Source organism: Anolis carolinensis, chromosome 3 (assembly GCF_035594765.1).
Source record: "Anolis carolinensis isolate JA03-04 chromosome 3, rAnoCar3.1.pri, whole genome shotgun sequence".
In the NCBI taxonomy this organism is placed as follows: Eukaryota; Metazoa; Chordata; class Lepidosauria; order Squamata; family Dactyloidae; genus Anolis; species Anolis carolinensis.
In genome coordinates this window covers 184,027,238-184,051,267 of record NC_085843.1, presented here as the reverse complement: position 1 = coordinate 184,051,267, position 24,030 = coordinate 184,027,238, and the positions used below count along the sequence as shown (strand labels likewise).

Below are 24,030 nucleotides of genomic sequence, written 5' to 3'. Positions count from 1 at the left end.
TGTTTTCCATCCAGTTTATTTAAGATATCAGGAATGTAAAATAGTCATAAATGAGATGGTGGGTGGGGAGAGAAAAGCAACATGTGCATAATCAATGAAGTTTCCTATACCTAATGAGCTCTAGCAAACCATTAAGTCTAGGATAAGAAAGCACTTAGCTTCTGTATCTCTTAAATAAGCTACAGACTACACTAAATACACATCATGCAGCTGAGTCAACACTTCTTTCTTTCTTCAGAGCACCTCTGTGTGGATCCAGTGTGAATCATGTGGGAGGAAGGAAAATTCTCTATACACGCTCATGGAGTTATTTTTCTTTTCTGTCTAGTGCACAAGAAGCAGATAATTTAGAAAACAGCTTGGGAGACACATGTAAGCCTTTCAGTGTACAGAGATCTCAGTCTGTGCAGATTGCACATGATCTTACTTTGAAGTCAGGAAGTAATATTTACTACAAGCAGTCCCCGAGTTACAAACATCCAACTTACAAACGACTAACAGTTAAGAACGGGAGTGAGACAATTGGAAGTGAAAGAAATCTACCCCTCAGAAGATTTCTACCACTCCTGAAAAAGTTATCATGGGGAAAAAGTGTCTCCAGTAAAGCCTTATCACCAATCCTTGTTTCCCCAACAAGCCATTTTTTTCAAAATCCAGTTATCACAGGGATAGAAAATGGGTGAAATATTCTGAACAGCGGCACACACAGCAAAACAAACACACAGTGCTGTTAACCCTTCCCTATGCTACCCAAAGCATCCCCCCCTCTCTCTTCTGTACCTGTTCTGACTTAATACAAATTTAACTTAAGAAAAAAACCTACAGAACATTTCTTGTTCATAACTTGGGAACTATATGTCAAACTGTAAGTTGCAAGATTTGAATTGTTGTATCATACCTGATTTTGCTTTTACCCTGTAAATGTAGTTGGACTGATTGGTTATTTATAGTTGTCAATCAATGTTGTTTGCACCAGTTATATTGCTCCCTCAGCTCAATTGTTTGACTCCACCTCTTCCTGGAGTAGGACAGTGTTTCCTTTTTCATTCCACCATCAAGTTTTCTATCAGATGGATGTGAGAGAGGGACTTGACTCTAAAAGCCCTTGATTAAGTTACCTCTCAGCACCAATTCTGAGGTTCTTATACTTGAGACTTATGCTTCATGTTCAGGGCGAACCTGGACGACGTTGAGGAGTCTCAAGCACCTTCAAATCAGTTCTTTGACATCAGAGGAAGACTGTGTCTTCAAACATAAGCCATTTGGACTGAGGCTGAGGATTGCTCCGGCATTCACAGCCATTGAGAAAGAGGGACCTGGAAAAGCTTTTCAGCTGCAGAGCTCCTTGGACTTAAGACAACCAAAGACTGTAATGTATATTTTCCTTTACCCCTTTGAAACCTCCAGCTTATTGGGATAACCTTTTGTGAACAATAAAACCAGTTTTGAGTTATCTACAGTGTTTTGTTCCTTGGGAGTTCCAGTTTCCCTAAAGGAGGGCAAGAAGCAATCCCCTGGGGAAAGATGTCACGTCCATGCCTCTTTCGCTAAGAGTTATAGCCCCAGGCATGACGGCACAACTATGGCAAGTATTTTTAATGAACTTTTAAACATAATAATCACTCCTAGCCCAACTTCCCCAAACCTGACAAATGCATCATCCATTCATGCCCCAGAAGGACGGACTTTCTTCTCTGAATGTTGCTGATGACTATAAGGCAAGATGTAAGTGGATGATGATCATAGCGACAGGGTCACAATTGTGACTAGGCAGTGAATATGTGACAGTTGCTGATGTGTAAATCTAGGTAACCATTATGTATTCACAATTGCTATTTAGTCATGGGAAAATAACAGATGCTGTCCTCCTAGGTCTCCTGTGCATTGCTAAAATCCAGGGAAATGACATCTCCTCTTTCCTACCAACTGGATACTGCCCGGGCATCCCGGGCATCATCATATGCCCTTGGCCACTAACAGGCCATGATTTTGCTTTGCCCCTGAAAATATTTATTGTGATGGGGAGTGTCATCACATACAGATGCATTGAATAGCTCCTTCTAAGACTGGGGACTTCATTCCACAGGCTAAATCAAGTGATTGAAAGAGTTGATTTTCCCTTAAGTTTCGCCAAGCCCTGTTTGGAAATTAAATGGAAGATTTTTCTACCTCCATTACACTAATCCTTCTCTCCACTTTAAAATTTAGCTGTTCAATTAGTCATTACACAGTACAGACTTGTTTCCCCCAGTGTCCCTCCCTCATTGTCTTTTTTCTTTTTTTAAGCTTCTCTCTAATGTCGGGAGTTCAACTTATAGCCCAAAAAACTCACAAGGAGTTATTTTACATTGCAGAATTCAGAACAGGAGGGAAGGGGGAAATGAAGGTTTAGCTCTCTTATATATATCTCTCTGCTAGCCTTTTGATAGGCAAAACAAAAGCCTGACAGCACAGCAGGAGTTTCAGAGAGGCAATTGAGAATGCTGAAAGAGGGAGCTTGCTAAGGTTACAGAGACACTAGAAGAAGCACTAGAAGAAGCACAAGAGTTTGTTTGCTATATCTCCTCAGTCCCAAAACAGTAATGTCAGCAGAAAGTAATCAATTCTGCCCATCTTGGCTTCTCCCTTCACAATAATTTTTTATTATTTATTTATTTACTGTGTTTGTACCCTGCCCTTCTCAACCCTTAGGAGGGCTCAGAGCAGCTTCACATAATGGCAAGAATTCGATGCCATAAAAACATATGGCTGTGGCGCAGGCGGGAGAGCAAGCCAGGTGCAATTAACTGCAATGAATCACTCTGACCAGGAGGTCATGAGTTCGAGGCCGCTCGGAGCCTATGTTTGTTTGTCTTTGTTCTGTGTTAAAAGGCATTGAATGTTTGCCTATATGTGTAATGTGATCCGCCCTGAGTTCCCTTCGGGGTGAGAAGGGCGGAATATAAATGCTGTAAATAAATAAATACAATTGGTAAAAACACATTAAAATAGAGAATTAAACCAAATAAAAACAGTTACATCAATTATTAAATCATGTCATCCAAAATTATAGTCCAGGGCAATTCCAAAATTGTCATTGCACAAATTCATTGTTCATTTATTTCACATAACCATTGTGTCATCATTATCTTTACAAGCAGGCATGGGATAATTCCCATCACATGGTAAATTGGACATATTTACAAGTCTCAATTGAACAGAACTGAAAATGAAGTTGATTGCCAATCAATTTAGGAATCATGGGAAAATCCCACACTTTAGAAACAGCAAAATACCTCTACCTCACATTTAAAGTTTGCATCGTGTAAAGGGCACCATTGATGGCAGTTTCTTAAGTGTGTAGAAACGCTTATTTAATTGTGTGTGATGAAGTCCTGGAAAATGACATATGTTAATTTGCAAAACACTTCAATGCAGCATTCTTTCTCATTGTAAGTAATTATGTGCTTTCAGTTTCCTATGTTTCATGTTCTTTTATTTTGGTGTCTCGGTGAATATTTTTAAAAGTCACTTTAAAATTTTTAACTAATTTTCAGGACAAATGACAGTTTGCAACTCTATTGCAAACTCTATAAAACAAATACCCCTGGATTGCCTTTACTTCTGTTTTCAGGGACTTAACCTTGCCGTAATCTACAAAATCAGATAAAAACCATTGAACTGAATAAATTAATGAATAAATAAATAAATAAATAACAAAATATAACCCATTATGCTCATTGGGAGCTTCTACATTGACAACTATATCTCAGGTTATTTCATAGGATAGTTGTAAAGATAGAATGGAATAATACTCTTAATTTTTCAGATAGATTTCCATTTTCCACATGGTACATGAGTTCTTATGATCTCTCTTACCTCCCCTCCCACTCACTTCCTGTTGCATTTATTCTTCTCCCCCTCTTTCATCTTCTTCTCCTTCTCTCTCTTGCTCTATGGTTCTCCCTCCTCCCTTTTGTAATCAAGAAGATAGCGACAATGATGCAATAAGTAGGGCTCATCTGGAAAGAGCTGGATGTGTATTGCCCCTCACAAATGAAGATGAATAGCATAATCTAGTTGTGAGCTATTGTGTACCACATTCCAGAATTAGATGAAATGAACAAAGTATACATCGAAGTCAAGAGTTTGAAAAATGACCAGTTTTGCTGCTTGAATTATGATTTCATAATGAAGTACTATAGCTGCACTACCTATCTTTGCAATTTTGGTTTGCTACCTTTGTCTCAAAATGCTGAATCATTTCACTTCTCATTTAATTTGAGGTCCAAAGCTCGGAGTTGGTTGAGGAACCCTGTGTTTGGGCAGATGCCTCTGTGTGAATCCACTGCTTTCAAAGCCTCCACTAGGGTCAGGTTTTCATAGATCATCAAATAAGCCAGCACTAAGGTAGCTGAGCGGCTTAACCCCATTGCACAATGGACAAACACCTTGCCTGTAAAGAAAGAAGAGAGCAGCCCTGAATCACCATGGAATGTATACAGTTAGACATTCTAGTTTGGCAAAAGACCCAATTACCGTATATAATAGAAGATAAGCCGAGTTTTTCAACCCTTATTTATGAGCTGAAAAAGCCTCCCCCGGCTTATATTCGGGTCAAGGTCAAGCCAGCAGCGGAGCCTGGAGGCCACAGTATGTTTTCTTTTCCAAAACTTCCCTCCTCTGCTTCTCCTCCCAGGCTGGTTATCTTATTTTTTTTGAGAGAGAGAGAGACAGAGGCAAGAAACCAATGTTTTCAAAAGCAAAAGGAGAGTGTGAGAGAAACCCTTGCAAGCCAGATTGCATGGGTAGAAGCGGAAGAAAAAAAGATATTCTTGCAAATGTGCACGATTCATTACTATTACTATTACTATTATTATTATTATTACTACTACTACTACTAATATTGCAAGAACATTTGAGTTCAAAGGGAGGGAAGTAGGGAAAAGAGAGCAACAGAAGGTGTGTATTTCTTTATATTCCTAAGGAAACAAAAATGAGGTGGGCTTCTTTGGGAGGGGGAGGCTACTTTTAGAGTTTGAAAAAGGGAGAAAGAAAAGAGGTGTGAAAGGGCAGGAGAAAAGAGGACAAAGTTGTTTTTAGGGGGACTTTGCTTGCATTTCTTCCTTGGGTAAATGCATGCCCCAAAGCTTCTAAATATTTATATAGATGTTCCCCCTACAAATACATTAATATAGGAATTTTCCCCTCATATGTTTATAGGTCTTTGCAAATCCTATGTAAATATAGATAACTAGAGATTTCCATGTACCTGTATATTTGTTCATATATGTATACATTAATTTTATATATGAATTTTATATGAATTTTACCCTCACATGTTTTCAAGTGCAGAGGGAAAATGCGTGCGCACACACACACACAGATATCTAGATAGATATAAACGTTGATAAATAGGGCTTGCAAATATTGCAGGAGGAAAACGCACATAGAGAGGATTTGCAAAGGTTTCAGGGGGAAATACACATGTGAAATTAGTATATATAATGATAGATCTATATCTAGCTCTGCATTGTTTATGTAGGCATTATATGTTTGCCTGTTACTATGTTGGAAGCTGGCCTGAGTCCCCAGGGGGAGATAGATAGGGCAGGGTACAAATGAAGCTGTTGATGATGATGATAATTATTATTATAAAGTTATTGTTGCTTTCCCACTTATAGAGTTAGTTTACTGTTTTTCTTTGAAATACAGTAAATATCCAAAACATTTAACCCACTGATGCCACAATTAATGTAATTTTATTGGTATCTAATTTTATTTTTGAAATTTACCAGTAGCTGCTGCATTTTCCACCCTCGGCTTATACTCGAGTCAATAAGTTTTCCCAGTTTTTTGTGGTAAAATTAGGTGCCTCAGCTTATATTCGGGTCTGCTTATATACGGTATACATTATAATATCTTAATTTGACAGACAACTTGGTATGCTACCAATAAGCTAGTAGCATATTTGGGAAGAGTTGTAAGAGGATGGGAAGGAGAAGGAAATGAGTTCACCCCTGTGGACATCTCTCCAAATCAGTAATGGGCATTTTTTTAAAAAAAAAAAATTCAGGGCAATTTCAACATTTCAGCTTTGGGGGGAAATATCATATACAGTAGAGTCTCACTTATCCAACATAAACAGGCCGGCAGAATGTTGGATAAGCAAAAATGTTGGATAATAAGGAGGAATTAAATAAAAGCCTATTAAATGTCAAATTATGTTATGATTTTACAAATTAAGCACCAAAACATCAAGTTTTACAACAAATCGACAGAAAAAGCAGTTCAATACATGGTAATGTTATGTAGTAATTACTGTATTTACGAATTTAGCACCAAAACATCACAATGTATTGAAAACACTTTACTTTAAAATAATTTTTATTGAATATTACATACATAAAATTGCTTAAAAAGAAAAACCATCTTAGTGGAGGGGGGGGGAGGGAAAGATTTGCACAAAGCGGAAATGAAAAGAAAATGAGAAAGAAAAAAGAAAAAAAAGGAAAAAAAGGGGGAAAGGGGGGAAAGAAAAAAAAGGGGGGATAAGGGGTGGGGTGGGGTGGGGAGTCTTTTCTTTCTTAACTTCCCTTCTTCTCTATAATGGTGTGTTATCAAATGATGTTTTCATCTATTGTTTTCCATCTTTACTGCTTTTGTCTTCATTAGTTGACTTGTCTCAGTCTGTGAATGGGTGTTATATCAGTACTTTAATTTTTTCGTTCTTCATCCAATCCTTTACCGGCATCTAGTCTGTCATCGTCTTTGGTTTGTTCTGTGTTCTTGATAGTAGAAAGGTTAATTGGTCCATATTCATTATATCCCATATTTTCTTTATCCAATCCTCTTTATTTGGTATTACTTTTTGTTTCCATAGTCTGGCAAGCACTATTCTGGCTGCAGTTGTTAAATATGTAAATATTTTATCTTCGTATTGAAAACATTAACTACAAAAACATTGGCTACTAACAAATTGACTACAAATAAAGATAGAATTGCATAAAATGAACTTAAAGTAACAACATTGTCAGAAATTAAATGCGTAAAAAGTCCAGTCCTTATTGCCTAGAGAAACAGATGTGGATCTAGCCGGGAGGCCAACTGTGTTGGATAATCCAGAATGTTGGATAAGCGAATGTTGGATAAGTGAGACTACTGTATTACTATATTTTTTTTATAAAAAAACACAATGCTTTGGAATACCAGTGGGGAGAGGGGGGGGGGGAAAGGAATTCTCTCCACAACATCACTTGACTCCTGGTATGACATGTGTGATAGGGATCATCACCAGAGGTGCTAGTCCAGCTGCAAAGTCAGTTTGCTTGCCTTCAAGCAAACTGACATTGCAAACAAACAAGCCCTATGAGGAGCGGCTTAAAGAACTGGGCATGTTTAGCCTGCAGAAGAGAAGGCTGAGAGGAGACATGATAGCCATGTACAAATATGTGAAGGGAAGTCATTGGGAGGAGGGAGCAAGCTTGTTTTCTGCTGTCCTGGAGACTAGGATGCGGAACAATGGCTTCAAACTACAGGAAAGGAGATTCCACCTGAACATTAGGAAGAACTTCCTGACTGTGAGAGCTGTTCGGCAGTGGAACTCTCTCCCCCGGGCTGTGGTGGAGGCTCTTTCTTTGGAGGCTTTTAAGCAGAGGCTGGATGGCCATCTGTCGGGGGTGCTTTGAATGCGATTTCCTGCTACTTGGCAGGGGGTTGGACTGGATGGCCCATGAGGTCTCTTCCAACTCTACTATTCTATGATTCTATGATTCTAAGTCCACAGAGAGGACAGCATGCCAAGAAAAGGACAGTCAGGAGGCCCTAAGTGTCTGCCTGTAATTTAGAGTATATTGCAAAGCAAGGAACTGGCAAAATCATCTCTTGGGTATTCCTTGTCTTAGCATATCTTGTGAAATTAATAGAGTCATCTGAAGCTGACAAGCGACCCGAAGACATGTACATGCATGCACATACATAGCACTACTACTCCATCACCCCCTTGCAGCACTTATACTTCAGAACAAAATGATCTTGCATCTTTCTCCAGTTCTAGAACCCTGTACCTCTTTACTAGGGAGCTGACACAAAGGTGTCCTTCCTGCTGCCTGAGGACCAAAATAATTTGTCTTGCTTTATGCCAATTGCAAAATTATAGTGTGAACTTAAGATAGTTTTGCTTGTTCAGAGTAGCATCTACATCTTTGGGGATATGCAGCAGGCCCCTGAATATTGCTTCCCAGTCCTGTTGATGTCTCCGCTCCCATCCCCATTTTTACCTCCTCCGGTCTTTAAGGCCTTGTGTATGAAATCAGCAGCGTCATAGAAGAAGATGCTTATATCAAATGAAGTGTCATCAAATGCCTGGACCCCATAGTACTGCACTGGCAGGTCCCTGTAATAGCGAGCTCCAGTGTTGATGTTGTACGGCCCGTCTGCTGCATTGAGGATGTGAGTAACGCCAAGGCTCTGAAGGATTCTTTTACTCCTAGCTGCCCATCTGTCAAAAGATAATGACTGCTTAGGCTCCATGGCTGAAGTGGATTCATTTAACAGGCCTCTCAGGAGGGTCTCCAGGAGGGCAGCAATAATCGGCTCCCATGGCTCTGATCCCTGACCATCCAATTCCTAGCACTGCCTGAAACCCACAGGGATTCTTCCTATCTACTGTGTGATGTCTCTGCAAACTGCTTCATCTCAGGCCACAATGTTAACAAGGATTACCAGCAACTCTTTTCTGCTCTTATTGAACTGTTGGAACAAAAGGCAATTCAGCTGTAGTTTCTATTCTCCTTGCTTTTAGACTACAGCAAGAGTGTGAATACTGCAGTCAGGCAGATGCTATTGAGACTGCAACTCCTACTATTCCTGCTTATTGGAGATATTGGCCAGGGCTGATAATAATAATAATAATAATAATAATAATAATAATAATAATAACTTTATTCTTATATCCCGCCAACCATCTCCCCGAAGGGACTCGGGGCGGCTTACACAGGGACAAGCCTGAACAACAACATAGCAAAACATTACATACACAAACTTTAACAGTAATTTAAAACATATCAACACTAAACAAAAATGACATAACATGACAATTACTTTAAAAGCCCGAGCTTTTAAATGATAGTTCAATGGCATCTTCTCGGTCTTCTCACGAAAAGAAAGCCATCTTCAACCTCAGCAACATGGAATGGATGAAGGATTGGGGGAAATCCAACTCCAAATAGGGAAACAAGTTGTCCAGGAACACCTGGCCACTCTAAACGAATTCAAGTCCCCAGGGCCAGATCAGCTACATCCAAGAGTATTGAAGGAACTAGCGGAAATTATTTCAGAACCACTGGCAATTATCTTCGAGAGTTCTTGGAGAATGGGAGAAGTCCCAGAAGATTGGAGGAGGGTGAATGTGGTCCCTATCTTCAAGAAGGGAAAAAAGAATGACCCAAACAATTACCATCCGGTCAGCCTCACGTCGATACCAGGCAAGATTCTGGAAAAGATCATTAAGGAAGTGATCTGCGAACACCTAGAAACAAATGCGGTCATTGCTAATAGTCAACACGGATTTACCAAAAACAAGTCATGCCAGACTAATCTGATCTCTTTTTTCGACAGAGTTACAAGTTGGGTCGATACAGGGAATGCCGTGGATGTAGCGTGTAGATGTAGATCATTAAGGAAGTGATCTGCGAACACTTAGAAACAAATGCGGTCATTGCTAATAGTCAACACGGATTTACCAAAAACAAGTCATGCCAGACTAATCTGATCTCTTTTTTCGAAGGAGTTACAAGTTGGGTCAATACAGGGAATTCCGTGGATGTAGCGTACCTGGATTTCAGTAAGGCCTTCGACAAAGTCCCCCACAACCTTCTGGCAAACAAACTAGCAAAATGTGGGCTAGACAAAACTACGATTAGGTGGATCTGTAATTGGCTAAGCGAACTAACCCAAAGGGTGCTCACCAATGTGTCTTCTTCATCTTGGAAAGAAGTCACAAGTGGAGTGCCGCAGGGCTCCGTCCTGGGCCCGGTTTTGTTCAACATCTTTATTAGACTTAGACGAAGGGTTAGAAGGCATGATCATCAAGTTTGCAGACGACACCAAACTGGGAGGGATAGCCAACACTCCAGAAGACAGGAGCAGAATTCAAAATGATCTTGACAGACTAAAGAGATGGGCTGAAAATAACAAAATGAAGTTCAACAGGGACAAATGCAAGATACTTCACTTCGGCAGAAAAAATGGAATGCAAAGATACAGAATGGGGGACACCTGGCTAGACAGCAGTACATGTGAAAAAGACCTTGGAGTCCTTGTGGACAACAAGTTAAACATGAGCCAGCAATGTGATGCGGCTGCTAAGAAAGCTAACGGGATTCTGGCCTGCATCAATAGGGGAATAGCATCTAGATCCAGGGAAGTCATGCTCCCCCTCTATTCTGCCTTGGTCAGACCACACCTGGAATACTGTGTCCAATTCTGGGCACCGCAGTTGAAGGGAGATGTTGACAAGCTGGAATGTGTCCAGAGGAGGGCAACTAAAATGATTAAGGGTCTGGAGAACAAGCCGTATGAGCGGCTTAAAGAGCTGGGCATGTTTAGCCTGCAGAAGAGAAGGCTAAGAGGAGACATGATAGCCATGTATAAATATGTTAGGGGAAGTCATAGGGAGGAGGGAGCAAGCTTGTTTTCTTCTGCCCTGGAGACTAGGACGCGGAACAATGGCTTCAAACTACAGGAAAGGAGATTCCACCTGAACATCAGGAAGAACTTCCTCACTGTGAGAGCTGTTCGACAGTGGAAGTCTCTCCCCCGGGCTGTGGTGGAGGCTCCTTCTTTGGAGGCTTTTAAGCCGAGGCTGGATGGCCATCTGTCAGGGGTTCTTTGAATGCGATTTCCTGCTTCTTGGCAAGGGGTTGGACTGGATGGCCCATGAGGTCTCTTCCAACTCTACTATTCTATGATTCTATGATCTGGAGAGCTTTACTTTCTCCATCCCATGCTACAGATTTCCAGGAATCTGCCACACTAAGTTCAGTTCCTTCTCAGTGTTTCTGGATCCAGCTCTGATAGAGTAAAATGGTGTGCAGGACTGTTTCTTCACCAGCAGTTTTTCTTTTGGGGAGGGGGGGATTGCTATCCTTTATTGTCCTGCATAATAGAGAATCAGAAAACACTGTTGTATCAGTTTTATTCTTCTGATAGTCTGCTCATTTTCACTACACCCACCTTGTGGTAACTTTTGACATTGACCACAGCATGGTGGTGCCTTACTTTTTTGTGTCTCCAAAAGCTGTGATGGGGAAGAGTATCTTAGTGAGAGTATAAATTTGTGTTACTATTTGTAGGGAAAGCACAGCCAGGGAGAAAAGGGGTGAAAATTCAAATTAGAGATTATTTTGTATGTAATGTATAATATAGTTAAATATATTTGAGAGTTTCAGAAATAGGGAATAATATATAAAAACATTTTACAGTTGTGATATTTGCAAAGAAATGTACTTATTTCTGGAGAAACAAAATGCTGCTCGGATAAGCCTGAAACAATTTCCACAAAGCAGTGACTATTATTAAACTAAGTTGTATATATTTTGGGGCAGAGTACAATATGAATTCCACTCTACTCAGATGGGAATGAAAAGGTAATCAATTAAAGCAACTATGGAAGTGTGCCTTAGTATTAATTTCAATATTAGAAGTTTTAGTGAAGAAAAAGGGATATGAGACTCTTTACTAAAGTAATGTAAATTTTCCCCCTGATGTTAAGTCTCATCGTGTCCGACTCTAGGGGTTGGTGCCCATCTACATTTCTAAGTTGAAGAGCCAGTGTTGATTGTAGACGCCTCCAAGGTTGTGTGTCTGCATGACTGAATGGAGCGTTGTTACCTTCCCATCGGAGCAGTACCTATTGATCTACTCACATTAGCATGTTTTTGAACTGCTAGGTTGGCAGAAGCTGGGGTTAACAGCAGGAGCTCATCCCACTCCTCGGATTCGAACCACCGACCTTTCAGTTAGCAAGTTCAGCAGCTCAGCGTTTTAACCTGCTGTGCCACCAGGGCCATAATTGATGATATGTTGCTGTTCCACTATCTGGCTGGAGGCTAAAAGGGGGCAATTTAGTGGGGGTTTGTTGAAGGAAGAAAACAATTTTTTCTGTGTTTGCTGGTTATTTCTTCCTCCCTCTTGTCATAAATAATAGTTGTTTCCACAACGGTGACATGGGTGGAGGAAATAACAGGAAAACAGGGGGAAATAGTTTTACTCTTTCAACCCCCCGCCCCCCATCTTTCCTGTAAAATGGACTATCCTTATCTGTCTAGCACCTATTTTGGCCTGATTATATAAATGATTTTTATATAAACAACTATATCACTTTTTAAAATAGTAATTGATAATGCTGAAGCAACTGTTGCTCTTCCAGACATCAAAGAAAAAGTGGAACAACTAACCAAATTAATGCCTGGCTGAACTAATGGTACAGGTTTAGATCAGCTGTAATCCTTCATATGAGACAGGAGGAAAAGCTACTGGTGAAGTGGAGCTATTGCTACCACTCAGTAAGTAGAGATAAGCCCTGAGTTCAGTCTGGAGCAACTTTTGAAGATAAGTGTTTCTCAGAGTGCTATTGGTCACAGAATTACAGAGTTGGAAGAAGGGCAGTCTTATATATAACAAGCAGTGTTTGAGGTATTTTGATTTTGTTGTGAATGTGAAGTGCTTTTCTTTCCAATTTTGTCTAATGATTTCTTCTTTTATGTGTGTTTCTGAAAGCACATTCTGAAAAAGAGAAAGGAATCATAGAGATCATTGGAAGAAGAAAGGAGGATATATAAAGACCTGAATGGGTCCACTTCTCAAAAGAGTTACAAGGACAGGAGAGTTGTGCTTGTTGGATATTGGTAATGATTGGGCAGCTGAGTGCTGTCATTTTTGTCTTCGTGAAAATAATATCAACCATGTGTTATCAAAGGCTTTCATGACCAGAATCACTGGGTTGCTTGTGAGTTTTCCAGGCTGTATGGCCATGTTCCAGAAGCATTCTCTCCTGACGTTTCGCCCACATCTATGGCAGGCATCCTCAGAGGTTGTGAGCTCTATTGGAAACTAGGCAAGTGGGGTTTATATATCTGTGGAAGAAAGGGTGGGAGAAAGAACTCTTGTCTGCCTGAGGCAAGTGTGAATGTTGTAGTTGACCACCTTGATTAGCACTAAATAGCCTATTATCCTTGGGAGGTGTTAGCTGGCTCAGATTGTTTTTAGAACAAGAATTGCAACTTTGCAATTGGCAGACATGAACTCTTTCTCTCACCCTGAACATTCCACAGGTATATAAACCCCACTTGCCTAGTTTCCAACAGTCATCACAACATCTGCCATAGATGTGGGTGAAACATCAGGAGTGAATGCTTCTGGAACATGGCCATATAGCTAAAAAAAACGACAGCAACCAAATTTCAACCATGTTTCTAAGATTTTACAGAGAATATATGCAATGTCCACAAGCTGTTTAGCAGAATTGTGGCTTAAGTGGTCTTTGATCCAGGTTACCTATAACTAAGTCTTTGAGAAAACAATCAAGTTTTCATATATTGCGTCTTGCTTCTAAAGTGATGGGAAAACAAATTGTGGTTGTAGGCTGCATGCAATCCCCAAGGCTGCTTTTGCAGTCTCTGTCCTCATAGTGCCCCCTTGTTATTGTGTGACTTCAAGTCCTTTCTGATGTATGCAACCTTAAGATTTTCTTGGTAAGATTTGTTCAGAGGCTGTTGGCCCTTGCCTTCCTCTGAGGCTGTGAGATTATGACTTGCCCAAGGTCACCCAGTAGGTTTCTATGGTCAAGCAGAAATTTGAATCATGGTCTCCAGGGACATAGGCCAACACTCAAAGCAGTAGAACACACTGATTTAGGTAAGAAACAAGAAATACTTCCTCCATTTCCTTACGCATCTCCAAGGTAGATGTTTGGCCAGACTTGATCTACATGATTGTCGGATCCTCCTCTATTCCAGACCAGTCTTTGTAATTCAGAGAGGGCTGGTGTCTCATAATGGTGTCTGCTCTCTGAGCCATGCTTCTTGGAGGAACAATTCTCTGCGTGGATCATACCTGCTTTCTGGTTTCATGCACTCGACATATGGTCTTTCTGGAAGCAAAAGGAAGAAAAAGCTTTTAATTTTTAAAAAGCCTCATATTTAAGTACAGTAGAGTCTCACTTATCCAAGCCTCGCTTATCCAACATTCTGAATTATCCAAGCCATTTTTGTAGTCAATGTTTTCAATATATCGTGATATTTTGGTGCTAAATTCATAAATACAGTAATTACAACATAACATTGCTGCATATTGAACTACTTTTTCTGTCAAATTTGTTGTATAACATGATGTTTTGGTGCTTAATTTGTAAAATCATAACCTAATTTGATGTTTAATAGGCTTTTCCTTAATCCCTCCTTATTATCCAAGATATTTGCTTATCCAAGCTTCTGCCGGCCCATTTAGCTTGGATAAGTGAGACTCTACTGTAGTTTCCTACATGCCATATGCAAAAAGGAATTCCATGTATGTGAGTGAACAAGCTAGCAGGAGAAGCACATTATCATTATGTTGACACTTTCCTTGATTTCTGTGATAGCTGTGAATCACATGAGGCGTCTTCCTCCCAAGTAGGCATGGACATTCAGCAAACTGACAAGAAGAGAGGAACAAGATCTCTGCCCTTTTCTTCCAGCCCACGAGGTTTATATACTTGACCTAGAAGAGGCTCTGCCTCTTCCCCACCAGCATATAAATCAAGCAGGCATGTAAAGGGAGGTGGGGTAGTGGGTCATCACAATTAAAATGTATCACTCTTATGGTCATTATTCCACTGAACATCCAGTTTCACCCCTTTATGAGACGGATCAGCAGGTCCTTTAAAAAGAAAAAAAACATGAAAATACAAGCACCTGGAACAAGGTGTTGGATTTTGGTTGTGTGTATATGAAATGTAAATCAAGTGTTTCTGCTGTTTTGCAAGTGTGTGTTTCAGCAATGAAACAGTTAACAGCAGACCAGTTTGACTGACAGCCTGCTGTGACCTATGAGACATGATTTCTGGCATTGGAGGTCGGAACTTCCTTCGGACTAAGGAATGTGCCTTCCTATCTCTATTGAGAGACGAGCTGAGCCGAAGAATGCCGGTTTCGAGCGATGGACTTTGCTGCTTTGTAAATATCTCTGTAAATATTAAATGGATGTTTGAACTTCAGACTGCAGATGTCTTTGAGTCTGACTTTGGAGGAATTGGTGAGGGCAGAAATTCACCAATTCATCAGGGTGCTGGTCCGGAGCATGATTGATCAATGGTGTTTGAAGAAACCCACCCATCACGTACCCTGACCCCTGGCACTGATCTTGACACAAGGGTGTATATGTGACAGTTACTTCCCACTATAGGCAAATGACTATACACTATGCTCCATCTACACTGCCATATACAATCCTGATTATCTGTTTTAACTGGATTTTACAGTAGACTCATATATTTCAGTTCAAAGCAGATAATGTGGATTATCTGCTTTGATAATATGGATTATGTGGCAATGTAGATGCAGCCTGTGATGTACTTTTAATACTGAGCTATGGCAAATCTGATCTGAAATAAGGCAGCAGCCATGGAATTCTATTGATGACTTACTTACTTACTTTCCACCTGATTCCAAGAAAGCCCCCAGTGTCCTGGACCAGTGCCTGGCCACTGTGATGGCCTGGATCCGAGGGCTAACAAACTGAAGCTTAATCCTGACAAGACAGAGGTCTTCCTGGTCAGTCATGCATCTGAACGGGGTATTGGGTGGCAACCTGTGTTTGACAGGGTTTCACTCCCCCTGAGGACACAGGTCCACAGTCTGGGGGTCCTCTTGGATTCAGCATTGACACTTGAAGCTCAGGTGTCAGTGGTAGCCGTGAGGGCCTTTGCACAATTAAAACTTGTGTGCCATCTGCGACCATACCTCAAGAAGCCTGACTTGGCCATGGTAGTCCACGCCTTAATTACCTCCAGACTGAATTACTGCAATGCACTCTATGTGGGGCTGCCCTTGAAGACGGCTCGGAAACTTCAACTGATACAACGTTTGGCGGCCAGACTACTAACTAGCGTTGATTAAAGGGAGCCACTGTTGCACCCTAGGCTTACGAGAGCGCTTTGAAAATCAAACTCAGACCAGTATCAACAGCAAAGCAGTTTATTGAGGATTAAACGTATATGCAAGCAAATATTAAAAAGTCTCCGAAATATATAGTCTATAATAAATGGCACTTGACTGTGCAATTATCATTCATCAAAGTCTCAGAAAGTTATAATCCACAGACAGAACTCGATAGTTCTACACCAAGAATCAAAGGCAGCAAGTAATCTGAGTTAGCAGAGATCCAAACAAGACGTAGCAATTTCAGCAACTGTAATCCACATGGGAAACGTTCATCCGGAGTAACAAGAAACTGGAGCAACAAAGCAAGGTATACTCAAGAGTCACAAGGCAAGGCGCAGCTTGTATGGAAAGTCTTGAATCAGGAAAAGGAAAGCAAGGTAAACAAAGCAAGGTTTACTCAAGAGTCACGGTGTGCAACACTGCTTGGAGTTCTGGAAACCAAGCACGGAAACAAGGCAGGAAACAAGGCTAGGAGCTGGATACTGGAATACGGGCACCTCTTCAGAGGAAAGCAAAGTTGACTCTGCAAGGAAATGCGGGAGCGAGGTCCCTTTAAGGGATTCTCAAGGATGTTTACCTTGAGAATCCAGGCATCTTGCATTTCACAAGGGAAAGTTGACTCAACAGAGTTTGAGAGCTAATCTTCTACTTCGCCTTAGACATTCTCCTTGACTCCTTTCTTGCAAGATAGATTGCCTGCGGTCAAAGATTGTATCCTCCCCAGTTGCCTCTTCAGCTAAATTTGGGTGATCATCGGAATTTTCCCCAATTAACTGACTTTCTGAAGGTTTAACCACAGGCAGCTGCAAGGTCACTGGGCTCGGATCCCAGTCTTGCAAAGGCCCATCATCTGATTCAGTGAGGATGGGAATCTGTGGGAGAAGGAATACTCAGATATGGTTTTTGCTAGCTCCTTCCTCTGAAATATAGTTTAAAGCACTTAGTATTCGTTGATATTCCCCGATTTTTCTTAATTTCCAAGATCAGATTGTAACTGATGTCTTAGGCTTGCTGCCTCTTGGATTCTTGCAAAAAATAGAAATAAAGAATGGGTGTGGACACGGAAGTGGCAAGAGTAACACAAAATGGTATAGGACAAACCATCCCAAATTGCCAGTCTGTAGGAATTGTACGAGGGTTGAATGAAAAGGAATGCCTCCACCTTCGTTACTTGGGTTTGGATGGGAATATTTAATAAATCAAACACCGAAATAATCCTTAGAATGTGCTCTTTAACTACCACTATTCACTTTCCCACATAATCACCAGAAAATTGGATCCTATTCTTCCAACGATGAACAAGTTTTCTGAAGCCATCACGGAAGAAGTCAACACTCTGTTTCCGCAACCAGCATCTCACAGTATCCGTCGTGCACAAATCTTCCAATAGCCAAGCAAAGCAATAATGTGACCCACACGTTCTTGTGAAATGCCGATTATGCTTGACATTTCTCTCTGAGTGATACGACGATCGTCCTGAATCAATCTGTCAACGTTTTGCTTGTGAAACTCAGTGGTTGCTATCACAGGACTCCAAACTCTTTGTTTGTCATGCAAGTCAGATGTTCCCACCTCAACATATTTAAACTTACTCGCCCAATGACGCACAGTACTCACATCAACACAATTACCATAAACAGCTTGCATTCTGTGATTAACCTCCTTTGGGGCGACACCTTCTGCTGTCAAGAATTCAATGACTGCATGTTGCTTAAGTCACATTGACTGACCGTGTGCACAGGGTTCCATACTTTGCACTTTATCAATACAACCGTTCAATGCTAAGGCTTCCTGCCAAATGGAACTGTAGAGGAGAGTCTACTGAACAAGCCAGTACCTGCTGCATACCAGTACTGCCATCTGTTGAGAAGTTATGAAGGTGGAGGCATTACTTTTCATTCAACCTTCGTACTCTTTCTCTGCAGTGTAAAACCTCCCTTTAATTAGTTGCCTTATGCTGTAATGGCTAGATTTACTCAAGAGGCTTTGCTGAGGGGCTTTATTGAACACCTTTTATAAGTGATGAAACTTTGCAAAACCTTTTGGATAAAGCCATGCTGAAGTTTGTTCTTCATTTTAGATTCAAGAATGCTTTACATCAGTGTAAATGGGGAGGAACTTAGCATCATGGGCCTGTAAATTTAGAAACCCCAAATCCTTAGACAAATACTCCCCCTACACCCACACACCCCTTTAAATGCTGTTTCCTTCGCTTTCTGCCTCTAATATTGTAAAGTGTATGGGTTTAATGACCAGAAGGCTCTGTGAAGCAACTTTGAATATGATTGCATTTTCACCTTTTGATGCAGTATATATCTTGGGGATGTTTAGCATCGCAGAGGTTGTAATTGGCCTAATGAGGTCAATAAAATAAATTGGTATCTTGGCTGAGATTTTGTTTCTCTTTAGATACTAATCATTGGACTCTACTCTGGAGACAATGAAAGACATGACTGGAAACTGATAGTTTTTGCAAACTGCTTGGTTCAGCCAATTGAAAATAATCTCAATCTGATGCTGGGGGAAAATCTCAAGATGGTTGTTTCTAAGGAAATCCTGCTGGGAAGAAAACCTTTCAAAGATGTTAGGAGGTTTTTGTTAGAAACACCAATTTTAAATAGTGTTCCCTTTATTTTATCGGTTTTATATGTATTTATGCAATGCTTTTGACATGAAATAAAAGTTAGAAACACCATTCCTGAAATGGGGCCTGTGTAGAATTAGGACATTAGTTTTTGAAGTAATAATGCTGACTTTATGAGAATATATATCTTGTGGAGTGTTATTTCTAAAACATATGTGGAACTCTTTTTCCAATGAAAGTGTCCACCTTTTCTGTATATATGGTATATCTCCCCATTTAATTTTTATAATGGAAATAGAAGTCCATTAGAAATATTGATGGGGGAGGAGAAATATAACTCTCTTTCCCTGTTTTTTTTTTGTTTTTTTGTTTTTTTGAGATGCTGGAGGAAGTAGACATTTTTGTTTTAACAAGGTTTTTCAGGTTTGTAAACCCTCCATTAACATCTGGCAAGTTAGTACTGTCTTCTCTCTCTGTGTCTCAGTTTCTACAGTGTAAGGAGAGTTGCAATCAAACACAGCACCTCCACCCCAAAGAATTTATAGTTTACCAAGGCAATAAGCTAGAATGAAATTCCTCTTATATGAAGTCTCTCATGCTCCCCCATGGAGCAGTGGCAGCTCACCTTTTCTAGAAGTCAATTTTTTCCTATTTTTGGCCTAGCTCTTTAATCTTCACTGATCTGGATCAGCACATGTTCACAGGGAGTCAGGCCTCCTTAATCGTGCACTGTCCAGGGTCAAGCGCAGATCGCATGGAGCTGGGTCCAACTGAGAACCTCTCTCGTTGGGTCCAGAAATGTTTAATGGGTGCCCGATTCCAACTCTGTCCGGACTGCATAGAGCCCAGGCTCTTTAATTGGCACAAGTCCGAATCAGCGCTTGTCTCATGGACCCTGACCCACAGTGGGAGTTTTCTCCAGGGACATTTTGGCATCCGTTGTGGTACACTCCATCCCTTATTTATTTATTTATTTGCAGCATTTATATTCCGCCCTTCTCACCCCGAAGGGGACTCAGGGCGGATCACATTACACATATAAGGCAAAAATTCAATGCCTTGACATAGAACAAAGACAAACGCAGGCTCCGAGCTGGCCTCGAACTCATGACCTCTTGGTCAGAGTGATTGGTCTCAGCTGGCTGCTCACCAGTTTGCGCCACAGCCCGGGCCTTCTGCAGATTGAATAAAGCCTCTGTCATTTGCCTTCAACCGTTGGGTTCTGTTCTCTTCCTGGAACATTGCTCTTTATATTGTATTGTTCTGGGCATGGCCCCATGTAAGCCGCCCCAAGTCCCTGTTGGGGAGATGGTGGTGGGGTATAAATAAAGTTTTATTATTATTATTATATTATTGACGGTTAGCAGACCTCACCAGGCATTGTCCTTCCTTTTCCATAGTCCTTAGAAACCAATTTTCTACTACAAATCTAAAAGACCAAGAGCCATGATAGGATTTCCTTGCCGCCAGGCTTGGAGGAACAACCTATTCAGACCACAGAAAGTATCTTTGATTCCTAAATCTGATTTCAGTTTAGGAACTAAAACCAAAGATTTTTTTGCTGTAACTTTGCTTTAAAGAAGTCCACCAAAAAAGATACGGGTGGAAAGAAGATTGGGATGGAAATACTGATGTTTCAAAAAGATGGACCCAATTCAAAATCACTATAACTTTGCAACCTCAAACCACTCTTACCCTTTGAAAGGGTTGGTCATAGCGTTTCAAATGATTACCACTAAATGTCTCTCTCAGTGCACAAACAGCGCCTAGACTCCGTCATCTGCAAGTTGGTGAGTGCGTAACATAAGGCCTAATGAGATATTATCCATTTGCAGAGGTTTTTTGTATCAACTAAGACTTGATAAGTCATTAAACCACTTGGAACTTTTTGTGTAATTGTAACATGTTGCCATTGTGGTGACAGTGCTCCCCCTCACTTCCTTCTAACTAGAAACAAATGGACTCTATTAAATGTTCTTTGCCCCATCTCCCAAATACCATTGGAAGGAATAATTTCCTCTTTTCACTTTGATTTGGCAAGACTCTTCTCTTAATTTCTGAATAGGGAAACATCCTTTCTCTCTGCTGTCCCCCCCACCTTATATTTCAATAACAAGCTATGAGCAAGGGCAGTTGGTACTAAATGCATAATTCTTTTTTTTTTTTTTTGTTCATGTCAGGAGCAACTTGAGAAACTGCAAGTTGCTTCTGGTGTGAAAGAATTGGCCAACTGCAAGGATGTTGCCCAGGGTACGCCTGGATGTTTTGATGTTTTTACCATCCTTGTGAGAGGCTTCTCTTATGTCCTCGCATGGAGCTGAAGCTGATAGAGGGAGCTCACTCATGCTCTCCCCAGATTGGATTCGAACCAGCAACCTTCATGTTGGCAACCCAACCTTCAAGTTATTAGTCCTGCCAGCACAAGAGTTTAATCTACTGCACCATGGGGGGGGGGGGGTCCATAATTCTTAATAGAAGGCATTCCTACATTTCAGGTTTTGGCCTGGAAACTTCAGAGCCCAGGTTAACCTTGAACTGGCACATGTTGTTTCATGGGGAAGAATACACAGTGGATTTGAGCATTCCTTCCAAGTAAGCGAAACGTGGATTTTCTAGTGAAATGACCTGAAACAACTGAGTAGTGTGAACGATACCTCAAATATGACAATGTTTTAAAAGCTCTAGATTTGACTACAACAACATTGATATGGGAAGAATTGTTTTTCTTTGTTGCTATATGGCTTCCACTGTCTAAATTGCCCTGCTCAGAAATGCAACTTTTGGTTGCATTTAAGAATATACCGTATATACTCGAAGATAAGCCGAGTTTTTCAGCCCTTATTTATGAGCTGAAAAAGCCTCCCCCGGCTTATATTCGGGTCAAGGTAAAGCCAGCAGCGGAGCCTGGAGGCCACAGTATGTTTTCTTTTCCAAAACCTCTCTCTTCTGCTTCTCCTCCCAGGCTGGTTATCTTATTTTTTTGAGAGACAGAGACAGAGACAAGAAGCCAATGTTTTCAAAAGCAAAAGGAGAGTGTGAGAGAAACCCTTGCAAGCCAGATTGCATGGGTAGAAGCGGAAGAAAAAAAAAGATATTCTTGCAAATGTGCACGATTCATTACTATTACTACTACTACTACTACTACTACTACTGCAAGAACATTTGAGTCCAAAGGGAGGGAAGGAGGGAAAAGAGAGCAACAGAAGGCGTGTATTTCTTTTTATTCCTAAGGCAACAAAAATGAGGTGGGGTTTTTTGGGAGGGGGAGAGAAGTTTTAAAAAGCCTTTTCTGGCTACTTTTAGAGTTTGAAAAAGGGAAAAAGAAAAGAGGTGGGAAAGGGCAGGAGAAAAGAGGACAAAGTTGTTTTTAGAGGAATATTGCAAGAGGAAAATGCACATAGAGGATTTGCAAAGGTTTCAGGGGGAAATACACATGTGAAATTAGTATATATAATGATAGATCTATATCTAGCTCTGCATTATTTATGTAGGCATTATATGTTTGCCTGTTACTATGTTAGAAGCTGGCCTGAGTCTTCAGGGGGAGATAGACAGGGCAGCGTACAAATGAAGCTGTTGATGATGATGATGATGATGATGATGATGATGATGATGATGATGATTATAAAGTTATTGTTGCTTTTCCACTTATAGAGTTAGTTTACTGTTTTTCTTTAAAATACAGTAAATATTCCAAACATTTAACCCACTGATGCCTCAATTAATGTAGTTTTATTGGTATCTAATTTTATTTTTGAAATTTACCAGTAGCTGCTGCATTTCCCACCCTCGGCTTATACTCGAGTCAATAAGTTTTCCCAGTTTTTTCTGGTAAAATTAGGTGCCTCGGCTTATATTCGGGTTGGCTTATACTCGAGTATATACGGTATATGAATTTCCTTCCTTAGCATGCAAAGGAATGGAGAGGAAAGGGATTGTGCATTTGTCAGGCTTATCCAATAGTGGACTACATTTAGTTTGGTATTATGTGATTGCCTGCTTTAGTGAAAGAAGGGTTGATAGGAGGCTTCCTAAAGAGATGAGCCCTCTTTTCTCGTTTTCCAGATTACAGTGATCACAGGGGAGGGGAGGGAGTTTTACCTGGTGCCTTTTTATCTTTTTTTCTGTCTTCTATAAGGCCCTTGAAGTCTCCTCTGACTCCTTCCTTGTTTCGGCTGCAAGGGTAAGGCAACCTGCCACTCCAGTCCTTCTTGCTTGGTTTCTTTTCTTAGCTACCAATGTCCAACCCACTTGTTGGCTTGGGATAAACAGAGTGCCTCCCCTGTAATCTTCTGGATTAAGTTGCTGATATACTCTGCTATTTGAAGTGCTTGTAGTTGTATGCCTTGAAGCAAGCTGTGTGGGCTGTTCTATGACCGTAATTAGAGGTGAAAGGGAAGAAGGACATCTCATTTACATCTACAGGAGCTTCAGTCTGAGATTACACAGATTACTAAAGATTATGAAAATGTATCCCAGAGGAAGCTTTGTACTAAGGCATTCCCCAAGGCTACCGGTTGATAGAATAGGAGCCTTGGGAAAGTGTCTTAGCTGTTACCGTGTTGTTTTATTGAAATAATTTCAGTGTGTCTTGAGGGAATGGCTGTTTCCTAAATGGTGTCCTTTGCTCTATTATGCAAGAGATATGAAATTTTGATACATTGTCTTGGGATTTTCACTTTTTTTAGCCTATCTAGAAATGGGTGAGTTCAGACTTGAAAGCTAGAATACAGTCCTGCATATACATACCACATTATACTAATATCTCAATCTTCATGAACAAAATCCATTCAAAGCTTTGGGGAAAGACATCTGGGAAAGGTCTCATTCAGATTCAGCAGGATTCTGACTATTAGCCTCTTGCCACCTTATCACATTGAGAAATTTCCCAGTCGAAGGACATTTCAGCCTCTTTTCTTTCTTTAAAAAAAAAACATTTTTATTGTAAATAGTGCTATGTGAAATTATACAAACGTTCAGAACAATTTCTATTGGTAACACATGTTTACATTTTCCCTCCTTTTTCTCCCTCCCTCCCCTCCCCTCCCCTCCCCAGGAACAGTTTACAAATGTTCTATATTTATTACCATTGTTCGATCATGAGGATAATCTTATATTTGTCTTTCCCCTTTATTCTGTAAATTAAGTCTTTCCACTTTGCCTCCCATGTCCTTCTGAGTTGGCCTTTTTTATAGTAACTTTTCCTTTTGTTAATGTAGTCTTGGAGGAGATAGTCTGCTAAATATTTATACCATGTTTTAATGT

At 40.5% G+C, this 24,030-nt stretch overlaps 1 protein-coding gene across 1 annotated transcript; it reads right to left on the bottom strand.

Moving 5' to 3' along the window:
* Positions 1–23,669, bottom strand: LOC100565051 (dual specificity protein phosphatase 13B). Its single transcript, XM_003223122.4, has 4 exons — positions 22,867–23,669; positions 13,932–14,131; positions 8,259–8,479; positions 1–4,435 (listed from the first exon to the last, which is right to left on the bottom strand). The coding sequence occupies exons 2-4, from the start codon at positions 14,090–14,092 to the stop codon at positions 4,245–4,247; spliced, it is 573 nt and encodes a 190-aa protein (XP_003223170.1). The 5' UTR covers positions 14,093–14,131; positions 22,867–23,669; the 3' UTR covers positions 1–4,244.
* Positions 23,670–24,030: the final 361 nt, after the last annotated feature.